The 12006-nt window shown below is 42.9% G+C and overlaps 1 protein-coding gene across 1 annotated transcript in view; it reads left to right on the top strand.

Moving 5' to 3' along the window:
• LTN1 (listerin E3 ubiquitin protein ligase 1) overlaps window positions 1-12006 on the top strand; it is an 88773-nt gene that overhangs the window by 62401 nt on the left and 14366 nt on the right. The window contains exons 25-29 of the mRNA XM_018555366.1: window positions 1577-1763; window positions 4592-4763; window positions 8861-9081; window positions 10481-10675; window positions 11517-11684. Coding sequence (XP_018410868.1) covers window positions 1577-1763; window positions 4592-4763; window positions 8861-9081; window positions 10481-10675; window positions 11517-11684 — 943 coding nt within the window. The remainder of the gene's footprint in view (window positions 1-1576; window positions 1764-4591; window positions 4764-8860; window positions 9082-10480; window positions 10676-11516; window positions 11685-12006) is intronic.

Raw genomic sequence — 12006 nt, 5'->3', positions numbered from 1 at the left:
CCTGGCTCCGTTCCTTTTCGGCCGGAGCTCTGCAGTTCTGAGCTCCGTTCTCTGCAGTAAGGTCTGCAGACCTTACTAATCCATCCTTGCGAACGGGGCTCAGAACTGTCAGAGCTCCGGTGATCGATCGAAAGTAGCGGAGCCAGGACAGGACAGCAAGGAGCGGCGGCTCTCATAGTCAGGTACGCGATCTGTGACCGCGTGCCTGACTGAATTTTCACTCGCCCTCTCTTTATTTCCACTCGCCAAATGCGAGTGGGCGAGTGGAAATTTTGAGCCCTGCGCTAGCACATTAAGTCAACCTCTAGTCATCAATTATGAGTATAGTGCAGTTTAGCTGCCAATAAAGCAACATAAATAGTTCAACCAACACAAAAAGAAGAGTAAAACAACATACGAAACCGTACAGAGAAAGCGGCCTATTCCATCATTTCGACATTCCAACACAATCGAGGATATGATCATATGGTGTCCAGTCCCTAGGTACAGGTACAGGAGTAGAGAGCCATGCATCACATCATTTAAAAAACTTTGGGACAGCCCCTATGTTGATACACCAATTTTTCTTTCGGTAATAGCGAATAGACTTGAGCATGCCACTCGCTAGGAGGGTTGGGTGATGACAAATTTAAAGCTATTAATGTTCTTGCAACAAAAAGAAGCCTTATGATTGAAGCGAAGGTCTCCTTAGTATAAGTGTCCTCTTTAATAAGATTCAGTAAACAAATCATGGGATCTACAAATAATTGACATGCCATACAATATAAATAGAAGATACAACCTCCTTCCAATAGCAGAAGAGTTGTGGGCATCTTATCCTACCCTATTCTTATAGCTGTATCCTCCATCTACACTGTTCGGTACCCTTCCTGGTCTGAAACAATGCTGATGGTACTTGCCCATCGCATGATGGACTATCTAGAGTAGCTACTGCTGGGCACAATGATGGCTCATCTGGAGGTTTGTTTGTTTTTATAAACAAACCCATGTGATCGCTATGTTTGGCAGTCATAGTGGTCATGTGCTTGGTAATCAGAGTGGTTTGCGAACATTAGTCAAATACCAGTGAGCGTGTTCTCAGCACTAGAAGCCTGCACTGCTGCTGGCTTCTAGTTACAATGTGGATTACCATTATGCACAGGGCATTGTTAATCTACAGATTATGGATAGGAAGGAGTCATTAAAAGCGACATTCATCATATTTATTCCCAGATAATTTTTTGTACAAGTCATTCTGAATTGAGAAAGCTGGTTAGATGACCAGTGAAACGTCTTCAAGAAACAAGTCCAGTTGCCTTGACTTATTTTTTTACAGATATACCATGACCTGGATGAATAAGAACCTTCACAGACAATAAACGTTACGTTTTTAGGTACACTTTAGAGAGTGGCCATCTTGTTACTGTCTGATGCCTGAACATGTGGGTTTAGAGGAGAAGAGACTATCACTGCAGGTTAACTGTCTTTCATGTTTCTTATGGTAACATCTCCACCTTCTCTTCTATTGGTTTTATTTGAGGTCTATAGTAATTATCAGCCCTTCTCTCGGCTTACTCTCCTCATGCTTGTTTTGTAGGTCTCCACCTGCGGCTCTCATGTCCGTCCTGGCTGTCCAGGAGGATTTAATAGAAAATCTTCTACGAGGAATTCCAGTGGGAGAGTTTGCTGCAATCCAGCCGTTAAAGGAAGAGTTCTGCTTTGTTCTGGGTTATCTCCTGACGTGGAAACTTATACTAACGTTCTTTAAGGCGGCATCATCTCAAGTATGTTATTTTTCATGTCTCGATTTAGCTTTTCATCATTACAACCATTTTCTGGGTATCCTAAATCAGACACCGGTTTGTGTTCTGCTATCGGATTCAAGCCGTAAGCATACATTATTCTGATTGTTAGAATATCTACTAAGGAATATTGCAGCTTTGTGTTACTAGGATATTAACCACCTGCTGACCAGGTGTTTACACCCCCCCCCTCCCTATCCATGCCATTTTTCAGTATTCAGCGCTGCGGTACTTTGACATTTATTCCGTCATGCAACGCTGTACTGAAATACATTTCATACCATTTTTTTGTGGACATATAGAGCTTTCTTTTGGTGGCATTTAATCATCACTGGGGGTTTTATTTTTTTTTATATAACAAAAAAAGTACCAAATATTTTTTTTAAAAATGGTTTTCCCTTTATTATTTTATAAAACAATTATTTTTACCCAATTTTTTGGTAAATTATAAAAGGCGGGGTCACGTCGGGTAAATAGACACCAAACATTTCAAGCCTTAAAATTGTGCACGCCCGCGAAATCGCAAAAAAACCCCATAGCCAAAATTTGCCATAGGCGACGCTTTAAAAGATTTTACCGCTCATCGGTTTAGTGTGATCAGTGATTGATGGCCCTAAAATTATTGCTCCCATTGCGACGTTCGCGGCGATATGTAATACGTGCAGCTTAATTGGAGAAATCGCCGTTTTTGCGTGTAGGCGCATGTAACGCATTTTTGCGCATCTATGTGGGGGTGGGGGACTTTTAAAAAATTGTGTGGGTTTTTGTTTTGGGTGTGTAAATTTGTATTTATTTTGTGAGCATTTTTTTTTTTTTAACACATAACTTTATTGTTATCACATAGGGGTCTCCGATCCAGCGATCCAGTGCGGACTCCTCTGTCCTTGCTGGCACTTCCTGTCCCACGGTGTCTGCATGAGGGTGCACTCATCCATATACTTACCTTGTGTCTCTCCTTGTCTCCTGGACGAAAATGTGATCTGCGCATGCGCCCACAATAAGATCCTTTGCAGCCGCCCGAGAATTTTCACATTTTCGGACGGGAGCGTGCGGGGAAGACACAGGTAAGTTTTAACCCTTTTCAAAGCATTTTTTTTTTATTACACTTTTTTGCATATATGTACTGCTTGCTAGCCTTATATACAGGTGAAACTCGAATAATTAGAATATCGTGCAAAAGTAATTTCAGTAAGTGCTGCAAAAGGGGCCCAAACCAAGTACTGAGTACATATGCATGCTCGTACTTTTCAGAGGTCCGATATTGTTCTATGTACAATCCTTGTTTTATTGATTGCATGTAATCTACTTTTTTGAGGTTGTGGATTTGGGGCTCTTGGGGTTTTCATGAGCTGTAAGCCATAATCATCACAATTATGACAAATCACGGTTTGAATTATCTTGCTTTGCATGTAATGAGTCTATCTCATATATTAGTTTCACCTTTTAAGTTGCATTAGTGAAATAAATGAACTTTGCACGATATTCTAATTATTCGAGTTTCACCTGTATATGCAAAACAAACGGAGGCTTTAATTATCCTTTTAAAGGCCAACAGAAAATGTAAACTTGATGCTGGCCATACAAGTTTTGATTTTACAGTTGCACAATCTTCTTTTTAGATGTGCTAAAACTGTTTAGTATGAGGGCCTATCTAAACAATCCTTGTCACTTTGTATCAAAATATGTCCTTCCAATATATTATAGTTACTCAATCACTCTGCATTGTATAGTCCCCCATTGGGCTAGAGCTTCACTGGCTTTATTCTTTTGCTCCTGAGATATTTAAAGTAGATCTGAACCATAAATCAATAACATTCGGTTTGCATATTGGCACTACTAGTCTCCTGCATCATATTTGCTGCCACTTCCTGACTTCATGCACCCCATTGATGGCTGGAGTGCACATAGACTGAAAGTGTGATTGCCATAAGCAGAAAGAACTCCATGATGTGCTTCAGGCTCTATGCCACAGGCTGCATTTTATAACGGCTGTAAAATGAAGGCTGTGGCGTGTACGATGAAGTATGGAGATTTGGGATAGCAATATTGACTCTCTGCTGTAATTAAAGTGGTATTAAAGTCAAAAATGTTTAAGCCATTTCAAATTCTAATTAAATCACTTACAGTGGATGCTGCTCCTTGATGCTTAAAAGTTTTTGGTTTCCTGCAGAATCGGCTGGTCCCCTGAACATTGGTCCTGATATCCTGTTTTAAGGTGGCTGCTTTCGCTTGCAGGGTCCTATGGTGTCACCCTTGTGTCTGCCAGTAAGCTGTGTGTTTCTCCACAAACACACACACACAGCAAGGCAACCCACTCTCCTCCCCCCTGCTCTCCTTTCCTCTCTCCTCCCTTCTCCAAGCTAGTAGATGAACAGCTCCTGGAGACTGCTCTGTCCCTTGTGATCTTGTACTGATTATTGAAAAAAAGTCTGACGGTTTTATACTGCTCTGTCCCCTGTGTGTCATGGAGTGAGTGCAGAAACCCTAGCACCCAGATGGGACTGTCCAAAATAATGCCTGCATAGTGAAATGGCCTTAGGGAGGGTGTAGAGACTAATAGGAGTGGCTCTTAGAAGTGAGCACAAGGCACGTCCTAGAAGGTTTGTTTTGATGTCCGGAAAGGGCCCTATTGCAATGTAGTTTGCATGTATAATGTGAACGTAGTTAGTTGCATTTACCAATCTTGTATTTTTTTGTGAATACATAACAGCATTCCTAATAATGGTTATCATATTTTTAATGTTACATGTTGCCTTGGGGGGTGGTAATGGTGGTCAGTTGTGTGATATGCATTGTCTTTCCCTTTCCAGCTTCGCGCACTCTACTCACAGTATCTGCGGAAGACCAAGAGCTTAAATAAACTGCTTTACAACCTGTTCAAGCTCATGCCTCATACGCCTGTTCTTCCTGGACAATCAAGCGACGCTTCTTGTAAAGACCCAAAGACATTCTTCACTGAGGAATTAACCTTAAATGTAAAAGGTGAGTTGAGGTCATATTGCAGGAACATACCTTTTCTAATATTTATTGTTCCAATGATTCAATGTCACAAAACCGCATTGGTAATTGAGAGTGAACTCCAGGCAACCTGCTCGGTTCACATTTTGATCAAACCATCCCTGCCAGACAGCCAAGGTGGGGTGTGTGGCAATGATGAGGTCTGATGATCACCCCCACACTGCAACACCAGTAGCTGCAGCAGTTCAAGTGGAATAAAAAGCTTCCACTGGGATCATAAATCAGGCTTGCCCATGTTAACTTCAAACTCTTCAGACACTAAGCCTGGGGTGGGGAATCTCCGGCCCTCCAGCTGTGGTGAAACTACAAATCCCATGATGCATCTGTCTCCGGGAGTTGTGGCTGTGAGATTCTTGCAATGCCTCATGGGATTTTTAGCTTCACCACAGCTGGAAGGCCAGAGGTTCCCCACCCCTGCTCTTAGATCTGGGCTCTTCAATGCAGCAGCTGTCCACCTCTGCACGTGGGTCGTAGGGCTGTTTTTAGCCTTCTTTGTGGTGGTCTTCTTTGCCTAATTCCACTCCAGACCATTGCAGTGCAACATCCTGTCATCATGGGAAAAGTTGGTTCTGTCTCAACAAACCGATTTGGTTAACGCTGAGGACCAGGCTGGAGTCGGAAGTAATTTCCTCCTGATTGCTTACAAATCCGGATGACAGACACCAGCCGGGCTGGGGGGAGTCCTGGGCATCTTGTCGGTGCAGGTACATGATTGACAGATGAATCTTGCCTCCCAAATCAGCATCTTTGGAACTTGGGGCAATTTGGCTGTCTCTTCGGTGTTGGACCAACCTGTTGGTGGGCTATCTGATTCGGATCCAGTCAATGTCACAGCGGTGGCGTACATAAACTGTCAAAAGCCTTGCTGCGGCAAGAGAGAGCGGATCCTGTCCTTGGTGGAATGTCCATTCACTGTTTATATGTGGTCCGGGCTGTGCAAGTTCATCTTTCAGCTACTGCATCTTTCAAGGCTGATTTCCTGTTTGTCATTGTGGATTGGCCCAGGAAGGGCGCTCTGGCTACTCCTTCCACCATTTCTATGTGGCTCAGATAGAACATGGTTCATTTAGGCTTATGGAGCCCCTCCCGCTGCTGTCTGCATCCATTAGAGGAGGGAGGAAGCAGTCATGTGAGCACTTAAAAAAAAAAATGCACAAAAAGGTACTTTAATGTACTTTTTTTTACTCTTTGACTGTATGTCAACAAAGTTAATATACAAAGTGCATACCACATATAAGTATCTGTGTGTTAGCCTTGACAAGTTCAGCTTTAAGGGCTCAGACCCAGGAAAATGTTCTCCAACAATGCTTAGGGTACTGAATCCTCGCCACAAATGTCACCATTACGTTAGTGAGATGATTATAGTTTAACCCGCGGACAGATATTTATGTAAATCGTCAGATGTTACTGATTGTGTTTATTTAGAATTGAACTCAATGGTGTTGCTCTTCTTTTTCTGTCCAAATACATGTCATTGCTGAGCCAACGTGAAGACGTTGATAGCGAGGCAGTTATCAGCCAAGAAGTAATCATCAGATTCTCGTTTGCTTTAATGGGAAAATGTCCTAATGCTAGGAGCTGGAATCATGACAACGCGTGTCCAGACAGTTCCACAAATGTGACGTGAGAAGTAAATGTGATGAAGTGCGGTCTAGATGGGAGATCAGAGGTAGATTCGGTAAAAAGAGTTTACCGTGATGGGAAATTCCCAGGACAGGATCTTGTTTGCATCACTTGATAAAGCTGAATCTTGACGTTTGCGCCTGTTTACCAAATCATTGTGAAAGATGAACTACGGGCAGATTAAAAAAAAAGACATACCGTAAATTTAATTCAGCGTTGTGTTCATTATAATACATCATTAAATGTGTTTTCAGATGCAACCAGTGTAAGTACCTGAATTTATATAAATACCAGCCTCTTGCAGTTTCTGCACAGCAAAGCCCTTGCTATGTGTGTCTCCATTGGAATGATTTATTTTCACTTCCTGTCCTGTTGACATTGGGTGAGTGAGGCAGCAAGTGATCTCCCCAATGGGGACAAAGACCACAAAAATATCCCCTTTTAGTGGAGTGGTGAGGATTGGAATCTCTGTGTGGTATTTACTGCTGTATGTACCCTCCTTTCCTAGTGACTCCCCTACTCTGCATCTTACCCTTCCCTCCTCTGCATCTTACCCTTCCCTACTCTGCATCTTACCCTTCCCTCCGCTTCATTCCATCTAACCCTTCCCTCCGCTGCATTCATCGATTATTGAAAAAGTTGACAACTTTTTCAATAATCGATAATAATCGATTATGTCGATTAGTTGTTACAGCCCTACTCCTCTGCATCTAACCCTTCCCTACTCTGCATCTAACCCTTCCCTATTTTGCATCTTACCCTTCCCTACTCTGCATCTTACCCTTCCCTACTCTGCATCTTACCCTTCCCTCCGCTTCATTCCATCTAACCCTTCCTTCCGCTGCATCCCATCTAACCCAGGGATGTCGAATCCAAATTCACTAAGGGCCATGCTGAGGATCATGAATAAAAAAATAAAAATTAACCTTTCTTCTTCCTACATTACAATGCTCGGGCCTACTGATCATTATATGTCAGTTCTGGTGTCCTGTGTGTGAGGGCACTACAAATGTCAGCAGTCCCTGTCCATTTTATGAAAATACTGTGTGTGAGGGCTCTACAAGTATCAGCAGTCCCTGTCCATTAAATGGACAGGGACTGCTGACACTTGTAGTGCCCTCACACACAGTCCCAGATACATGCAGTAGGACTTACTGGAGTCGCCCAGACCAGAGGGAGAGGTGAGGAGAAACCTGCTGCTGAGTAGAGTGGTGCGAGGTCCTCAGAGGGCGGCCGGCTGAATTATCGCTCCAAGTTTTTTCTGCCTGGGCGCAGGCTAGACAAAATAAATAACCTTGCTTGTTGTGGTACAAAGCTCAGGACTGGTGGGCCTAATAAAATCTTGTGGTGGGCCGTTTCTGGCCCATGTGTCTCGTAATTGATATACAGTATGTGATCTAACCCTTCCTTACTCTGCATCTACCCTTCCTTACTGTACATCGAACCCTTCCCTACGCTGCATCGTAACTTTTTCCTACTCTCCAACCAAAATCTGTCTTTATATTGGTGTCCTGTGTTCCACTGCAAAAGAGAGCTTAATCAAACCGGGTGTTATTTCATAGCCCAGCTATGTCAGTCTTAACCATTTTGACATTGACTGGTCATTGGATCTTGGACAAGCACACGAACACCCATGCACCCAAATGTTTACCTTTGTTGATCTTAAATTTGTTATTAGTGAAGCTTTTATGGTATGGGCTAGTCTGTCTTCATTGGCCTGGCCACTGAGGTGAACAATGCTAAATTTTGATTGGGTCACTACTGAGGATTCTTCATGCATGGAGACCAGTAGCATAAAGGGCTAGACCCTTGGTTCTCAACTGGTGGTTCGGGACCCATGTTTAGTGGGTCACCGTGTGCCTTCCACTTTTCTAGGTGAGAGACTCCCCAGCTTGCCCCCACCCACCCCAGGGCAGCAATGTCCGTTCTCGGGCCAAGCAGCCATTCAAAATATGCTGCCCCATGCCGAGTGCCAGCTTGAGGTGGGATGCGCTGGAGCTATGGCTATGAGGGAGCGCCATCCATATGTATAACTCCCTCGTGTGCCCTGTAGAGTTGCCTGGGCCTGAGTGGTGCCACATTTCTGGCTCCTTGCACCTCTACAAGGTGTGCAAGGGAGCTGTAGAAACAATGCACATATGGATGGAGCTCCATTACAGCACAACAGCCCACACTTGACCCCAGGCTGAGATCCACTCCAGTCCTCGTAAGGTAGGGGAGACTGGGTGGATCTTTTGAATGCCAATCCGAACGCAGTTCGATCGCCCGCAGCGGAACGTGCGGTAACGCAATGCTGTGCGTTCTATTGCAGTGTGACTTGGGTTGCGACTTAATGACCAAGGAAAAATGTAGTGAACTGAAGTTACACAGGTTGAGAACCACTTGGCTAGACAGTATATGCATTGAGAGAGCTGACCAATGTATTATTGTTTTCCTAGACTTATCCATTCTTCAATGGGAGATCCCTCATCTGGCCTGTAGCGTTTATCACATCACACTGAAGGATTTGCCTGCCATGGTCCGTCTATGGTGGAATGGTTGTGAGAAAAGGATTTTCAGCGTGGTGGACAAATTCACTACAAAGTATGTCAGTGGAGTGCTGTCATCCCAGGAAATATCCTCTGTACAGTCCAGTACCCAAGTCTTTGATGGCATGACGGTAAGTTGGGTTATTTCTTTGTGGTACACCTTCATATAAATGAACCGTTGTTTTTACTCAAGCCTGGTGGATTCTGTGTCATGAGCGAAGGGTTAATCAGGGAAGACAGACAGGATATGTTTTTGATATTTAAAAAGGCATAATCAGCACCCACTCGCTAGCCAAGGGAGCTCACTCAAAGGGATGCATCAGATGCACTGCTCCATTGAGCTCTATGCGCAGGAAGTCCTGTGCCCACAGATGACATGATCATCACATAGATGAAAATTTCAGCTGGCAGGACCCTTGATTAGCCAATTACAGCACTTAAAGCATATCTGAACCCAAAAACCACAATACATAATACAATGCAGCTTACTAGGCCTTAGATGAGGGAGCTGCATTGTTTTTTCTGGATTTTCCTCTTTTTTATTGTTACCTGGTAATCCTGCAAATAACATAATTCCTATCTCTGGGTGGCTACGCTCACTCCTTCACTGTATAGAGGGGGTCATGATTTTCACCGAGGCTGGACATCAAGCATGTCGTCCTTCTTGTATAAACAACTACTGATCTCTCCATCCGTAATGTAACAGACAAGAATAAAGGCAAACACCGATTGTGTTGCCAGTTTTGTGCACAGAAGTAACAAAGACTCGCCATTTCTCGAAAGATCATCAGGTATTTTCTGTACTTGCTGAACATTTCCTTGGCCTTTAAAAATGAAAACGAATGCAGCCAACTCCTCTAATCTGACATATATGACCTTTTTTGATTTTGGGTTTATTTGATTTAGAGGATAGCAGTGGACAGATAAATTGTGAGAAGTTATATTTATACATTTGCTTGATTTTTGCCTTGATCTGTTAAAGGAAAGTTGCAAAAGTCTTCTTAATTGCAGCTATTTGTGTATTGTTTGCCTGTATATTTCTTACCTTGTGTACCAGTGTAGAGAAAAGTCAAAGCCAGCAGAACACGATTATCCTATTTTTTTCCCCCCCATTATTTTAATCTCCCATTTAGAATGAAGAGATCATTTCATGGTAATTTTGCACCATGAACAAACGTAAGAGCTTTAAAGTTAAATACACAAGCTTACCTTCATTTTTTTGTCTGACAAACCCGTAGAATTCTTGGAGTCAATTTTGTACGATCGACCGAAGTTTTCTAGCATGCTGGAAAGATGAACGTCGTACGATTTGTACAGTATTTTCGGTTGTACACTGCCCATCAACCTTACGAATATTGGACAAAAAAAGCGATTGCAAGCGTAAGGTGTATGGGCAGCTTAAGTAAGACTCCTGAAATCTTCTTAATTTTGCAAAAAAATTTTTGCTTAAATATGCAAAAAAAAAAGAAAGTTTACTTGTGCGTTTTTTTGTTTTTTTTAAGCTGTAACCCTGGACCTCTTCTATTTAAGGTGAAGGCCCGTCCTACTACCCGGGAAGTAATAGCCACTTATTCTGTTGATGACATCTGCATAGAGCTCATTATCCAGCTGCCACAGAACTACCCCCTGGGCTCCATCACTGTAGAAAGTGGCCGGCGGGTAGGCGTGGCGGTACAGCAGTGGCGGAATTGGATGCTGCAGCTGAACACTTACCTTACGCACCAGGTAGGTTAAAAAAAAAAAAGCTATTCATGCCATTTGCTCTTGATTTTTATAAATGATGATACAGAAGTGTATTGATCAGATTAATATCAAGATGTGGCCAGTAGATGAAGTGTCGCTATGAATATATACCATCTGTATCTCATTTATTTCCTTCCTGCCTGTCTTCTGTCCAGCCTTTTACTTTTGATTTTTTTTCTGTTTTCTTCCCAATTCCTTAAAGAAGAACTCCAGGAAATATGTATTTTTAACCCTTGCAGTGAGGCTACCACCGCACTGCAAGGGTTAACTGCTCCTTTTCGTCGAGGGTGTAAAATAACAGTTATACTCACCAGATCCTCTGAGCTGCCTGGCTGTTATAGTGCTCCCTCCAGCCTGTCTCCTGTTAAATCTTAAAAATGCATTCAAGTTCCTTAACTTTTAACAAAAATGTATCTTATTTGTGTATCACTCTGTAGCTGTAGAACCTCAAATCATCTCTGAATTCATGCTGACACTGTCCTTCCTTCTGGAGGGTGGATACTTTTATTCCCCATGGTCCCTGTGTGTGTTGTACAGTAGTCACAGCTCCAAGCTCACTCCTGTGATGGACTACAATCTCAATACAAATTAGTAAACTAAACATGAGGTTGTAGTCCATCACAGGAGTGAGCTTCAACTCCTGAGTTTAGTGTCGCTTTAATTTGTTGCTCAAATGTTAAGATCTGAATTTTGGGCTGGAAAATACCTAAAAAAACTATTATAATAAATTGCTCTGGAGGCGAAGTGTTTAAGCATGTTCTACTTATAGAAGAGAATTGCCTATTTACAAGAGTTTCTGCTTTTGACACTGTGATTCCCCTAGAACGGAAGTATAATGGAGGGTCTGGCTCTCTGGAAGAACAACGTGGACAAGAGGTTTGAAGGTGTTGAAGATTGTATGATCTGCTTCTCTGTGATTCATGGTTCCAATTACTCTCTGCCAAAGAAAGCCTGCCGGACTTGCAAGAAAAAGTTCCACTCGGAGTGTCTGGTAAGAGCCATAGCTGCACACACTCTTGTGTTCTACTTGGGCTAACTAAAGCATTATGGGCAACCAAAATGGTAGTCCCTATTCAAGATGAGAGCTCCTAATCTAAAAAGCTTCATGCTGTCTATATTAGAGGTGACCCAGGTTTTCGTGTTATTTACACACACACCACACACACACCACACACACACCACACACACACCACACACACACACCACACACACACACCACACACACACACCACACACACACACCACACACACACACCACACACACACACCACACACACACACCACACACACACACCACACACACACACCACACA

Source organism: Nanorana parkeri, unplaced genomic scaffold, assembly GCF_000935625.1.
Source record: "Nanorana parkeri isolate BGI_ZX_2015 unplaced genomic scaffold, ASM93562v1 scaffold194, whole genome shotgun sequence".
Lineage (NCBI taxonomy): Eukaryota > Metazoa > Chordata > Amphibia > Anura > Dicroglossidae > Nanorana > Nanorana parkeri.
This window is presented reverse-complemented; position numbering and strand designations above follow the sequence as displayed.